Below are 4,978 nucleotides of genomic sequence, written 5' to 3' on the forward strand. Positions count from 1 at the left end.
CAACTCTAATTTTATCCCACATTAAATGTAAGCCATACTAATTTCAACATTACAGTGAATTTTTTTGTCGGAATAAATGCCAGAGATGAAAAACCTGTATGGAAAGCCCCTGCAGAGACACACCTCACCAGCTTTAACATTTAGCCAAAGGGCTCTCTGATCTATGTCCTCCCTCAAGTCTCATTCTTAGAGTTGATTTCTCCATGTGTGGGGGCTGCCTTTTTGCCTAAAGCAGTACCATGGCTCACTTGGACACAAATCGTTCTTCTGCGTAACTAGCCTATCTGTGATCAACAGGGCAAAAAATGCTGTTGTGCATCTCCTGCTGTTAAGAAACACTTTCCTTTTATGCCAGCTCTGATAATGTAAGTTTTGTCTTTGCTCACTCCTTCCCTCATTGATAAAAAACTTACCTGCTGGTGATCTCAGTCCCTCAAGCTGCTCAACAGTTCTAGAGGAACAGAAAAATAGCAAAGTGGAATGTTTGATCTGCTGCATCATGTTTATGCTTCCTTACCTGGGAGAGGATTGGAAAAAAATAATGCTTGAGGATGCACTTTCAATTCTTGACAGACAGAGCCACTGCCTTCAACTTCCAGTTCACGTTCCTGATCTCAGAGCTGGCCTCATCCATTAGCAGAGGTGTCTGTGGGGAGTTTCCATCCACAGTAACTAAGTTATAAATGAATACTTTGTCTAAAACTCTCACAGCACAAGAACAAGATTTCCTGAGGCAAGCACTAATGATGAAACACCAGCCTCTCTATTAATTGTGCATGAACTAGCACCAGTTTTGCTAATAAGCTTCTGGTCTCAAGGAACAGTTCATAATGGTGATGTTTAATCTGTACAGGAAAAAGTACCTGCTTTTCCATACTTGAAAATACTAGTAATGCAATAAAAATTCAGCAAGAAATACGTAAGAGCATGTATGCAATTATCACTCGCTAGAGGTAAATTTGTCTCCAACTCTCTGCCATTACTTATGCTTTGTTCTGTAGACAGAGAACACAGCATGGACCTTCTGGATGTACTTGAAGTAACAGCAGTGTGAAGAAAATCTGTCAAGTACGTGGAATTCTGAAAACTGAAATGAGGATAAAACTGATTGCTGTGCAGGGATGGGAATCAGAAGCCCACTGTGCCATCCAAACCACCTGGAGAGCCTGAAGCGGCTTTAAGCCAGAGCTTTAACTGTCTAGAAGCCTCATCTGTCTAGCAGTGAGGGCTTCACCTTAATTAACTCCCTTAGAAAAGGCAGCGATACCTTTGCTTAATTGTGAAGGTCTTAGTGTTTTTCTGTTCACTGAATGAAAAGCCAAGCCCTAGCTGTGGTGAAGCAGACACGCTACATGTTTAGGAACACAAAGTACAATCCCAGCTTTGAAGAAGATGCCAGAAGACAGTGATGCTGCAATACACAAAAGTTTATTTTTAAGTTTTTCTTTTCTGAAGGCAAAATATAATAGAACCTAACATCAATGTATTTTGTACAACAAAACAGTTTTTATATGAGAACAGACAATCCATGAAGAGTTTTTAAGTCTTAGAACTGCTTCCCTTTTTTATCATGCTTTCTTGTGGTCAACAAAAAGTTGGCACAGAAGATGTCATGGCAGTCAGTCAGCGGGCGTGCTCCCTCAGATCCTTGTCAGCTGGTGCCACAGGCTGGAGGGCAGGATACTTTCTACTTTTTCCATCACAAAATTTAAAGGGGCAAAGAGGGTGCTGAGAAACTGCAAAGAAATCACATACACATTCAGATCAAAATCCAGGAGACAATTCACCTCAAGAGAAAGCTGTCCAGTAAGACAAGAAACTCTTGCCATGTTCCTCTGTAAAATCCTCCAGCATGATAAAAATTACAGAATTCATGTATAAAGACTTTCTGCCAAATTCTGAGCCCTGCATATATATAGATTTCTGGGTTTTGTAGTAAAGAGCGAGCCCTATTTTTACGAAGATCAAAGTGATGAACCTCAAAAGTTTTCACTTACCTCACCTCCTAGATTCGGGCTCATACTGAAGCCACTAAACGCTCAATCCAAAACCTACTGAAGGTTAAGAGGGTTTTTTCATAACAGCAGAATCTGCCAGATCACCTCTCAGAGACAAAAGTGTGTCTTTGGATTCAGGTTTAAAACACATCTGCTGTATACAGCGAGGCATCACTGACTGGAACTTATCTTAATGTTCTCCCTCCATTAAAGAATACAGTCAGCAATGTTGGAAGAGGTTTCAATATACTAAAATTGGGACAGGAATATATGACACAAATCAAGTGAAGAGACCATTTTATATCACAGGGAAAAAAACACTGCCAGGTACACACCTCAGAACTCAGGTACTGAAAGCACTACTGAAATTTTGGGAAAGAGGTATTGACTGTGCTTTACGTGTTCAGCTGGCCACGTTGCACAGAGCTGTGCTGGAGCCCTGTATGTGCAGGAGAGTGCAGTCATGTGCAAAGTCAGCCACCTCCAGACTGTGAACCCTGTGGCTTCTGACCATTTAGGCTGATGGGACTTTGCTAAAAATAACCAGTTCTGTTTGGAAGGGATCAGCAAAGAGCTGCAGGAGGTTTGTGTTTCAGTTGCTGCTCTGCAGTCAGCACAGCACAGACAAACTCTGCTTACTGCACCGATGTGTGTATGAAGCCTGCTTGGTTAGGTCAGTACTACAGCAATCCAGTGCTGGATATGTTCTCTTTTTGCCCAGAACTCCTCTCTCTCCTGACAAAAGAGAGCACCAGACTTTTGTATGTAAACACACACCCCTTTTCGTGTTCTGAATTTGTCCCACATAACTTCAAGGTCAGGTTGGACAGGGCTCTGAGCAATCTGATCTCATTAAAGATATCCCTGCCCACCTGAAGGGTGTTGGACTAGCTGACCTGTAAAGGTCTGTTCTAACCCAAACCACTCTATGATACTATGATCTTTAGGCAGACGGGGCAGGTCTGGTCCCCCTGTAGTCCCTGAAGAGAACTAAGCACTTCCCAGAGAGTAACTCTGCACACCCCAGGACCAGAACTGCCCTTTGAAATTGTCTTCCCTTTCTACCTCCAGCTGCAGAGGGAGTTGGGGTGGTTGGGCTTGGGCTTCTCCCAGAAAGCAAGGAGCACAATGCGAGGTGCTGGCCTGCCCCAGCCACACCCCTGAACTGCTAGCACAGCTCCTGACACAGTTCTGGCCCATGCCAGTCAGTCTCTCCTCAACAGAGCCCAGGAAGAGTCTGGGCAGAGCATAGGGCAGGGACAGTTCCTGGCAGCAGTGAGGACAGGGCCGGCCTGCCTTTGAGGGGAGGAGGGATTAGAGGTACAGTTGGGAACTCTGATCTCCCACTTGCCTTTGAAGCCACAGAACAAACCATATTTTATTACTTAATTGCAGGTATGTCCTTGATCCCAAACTTATGACCCTAAGCATCTGAAGTTAAGTATGAAAAATACAATTTCAAAAATTGTTATAGGTCTGTGTGTTGCTGAAACGCAGCTATATAATACAAATATAATACAAATGTATATAAAATGTTTTAGAATTTCAATATCAAACAGACAGATTACAACCATTTCATGGTATCAAGTAAGAAAATACCTGCAAATAGTTTCACTGTTTACCAAAATGGGCTCTGTGCAAAGCTTAACTATGGCAGTGTATGATGTTTAGGATGCTTATCTATTTTAAAGGCAACAGTAAACATTCAAATTTTTTTTTTCCTCTTGGACGCTTGCAACGTTTACAGACACTACATCATGGGCAACTTGTGCACCACAGGAAAATCAGGTAACACCATCACTGTTGGTAAGATTTTGCCATAAGCATAAAAGGAAAGCCAAGTTCTAACTGAAGCTGAGCAGAGTATTTCAGCTGCAGTGCTGAAGGTCAAGCTGTATAACGTGAATCGCAGCTGAATGAATACAACACTGCCTTACCTCATCTTAAGAGTTTGCTATTGCTATTTCAAGTGGCTTAGCCCGAGCAGAAGCATTCCCTCTGGTTAAGCCCTGAACCGTTCAAATAAATATGTCCTTTTCATTTTGCCAAAAGCAAAAGGCTCACTAGAGAATATTTTCTGCTCTTTGAGTAGCACTTGAGATCTGTGGTAAGCTTGCAGCATCACCTCTACTTGGATAAAACTCAGCTTTGTAACCAGTGCAAACTATATACTTGTTAAATCAATGAAACAAGAGTAGCTTGTGCAGCAGTAAGCTTCACTGCAAGTAAGAAGATTTTTTTTTGCTGAAGTAGCTGATTGTTTCTACAAAAAACTCAACAAAATATTTGTAGCTTAAAATGAGCCACGTTTTTCTCTGTCTGGAAAATCAGCTGGTGTACAAACTACATTTAAATTCCTGGATACCAAAGCCTGGCTTCACTTAAGTCCAAGCAAAACCTTTGCTGACATCAAGAGTTTCAGGATGCCACCTACTCTCTTGTAACAGGCCCATGTAAACAACATGGGTACTGGGCCTATCTGGCTCTTGGAAAGCTCCTGGTGCTCCTGTCCTCAGACACCACTGGCAGATGCCTCTCCAGCTTGCTTGCCACATGGTAGCACTCAGGAGGGCTTAGTTTGCATGACAGGCTTTTGATATTATTTTTATCCTTTTGACATCAACTTTTTTTTTATAATAGAATAGAACAAGCAGCACCAGCAGCAGAGTAAGAATTCAGGGTGGCAGAACTGGTGATGGGAGACCTGTAAAAAGTTTGCTACTGTTATTTTGTATTTTAAAAGAAAACTATCAAGCTGTCTATTTTGATGTGGGCAGGAAGCACCTTTCTGGGATTACTCTCTGAATAGCACCATTTGATTAAAACGGATATGCAAAAGTATCTTTTCAAGCTTTTCCATTGTGTGGTTGGTGTTTGCATGGAGAAGTGGCTGTTTATTGCTCTGTCCCTGCGATGGGATCTGCATGTTCCCTGCCTCAGCATCTGTAGAGGTCCAAACAGATGAAATATCTCCTTGGGCA

General features: G+C 42.3%; 1 protein-coding gene across 1 annotated transcript in view; it reads right to left on the reverse strand.

The window, feature by feature from the left end:
* Positions 1-1,412: 1,412 nt before the first annotated feature.
* Positions 1,413-4,978, reverse strand: part of LOC103780533 (suppressor of tumorigenicity 7 protein homolog) — a 55,895-nt gene continuing 52,329 nt past the window's right edge. Inside the window, exon 13 of the mRNA XM_008948222.1 lies at positions 1,413-1,736. Coding sequence (XP_008946470.1) covers positions 1,641-1,736 — 96 coding nt within the window. The 3' untranslated portion in view covers positions 1,413-1,640. The remainder of the gene's footprint in view (positions 1,737-4,978) is intronic.

The sequence above is a fragment of the Merops nubicus genome, unplaced genomic scaffold, assembly GCF_000691845.1.
Source record: "Merops nubicus isolate BGI_N331 unplaced genomic scaffold, ASM69184v1 scaffold20409, whole genome shotgun sequence".
NCBI lineage: Eukaryota > Metazoa > Chordata > Aves > Coraciiformes > Meropidae > Merops > Merops nubicus.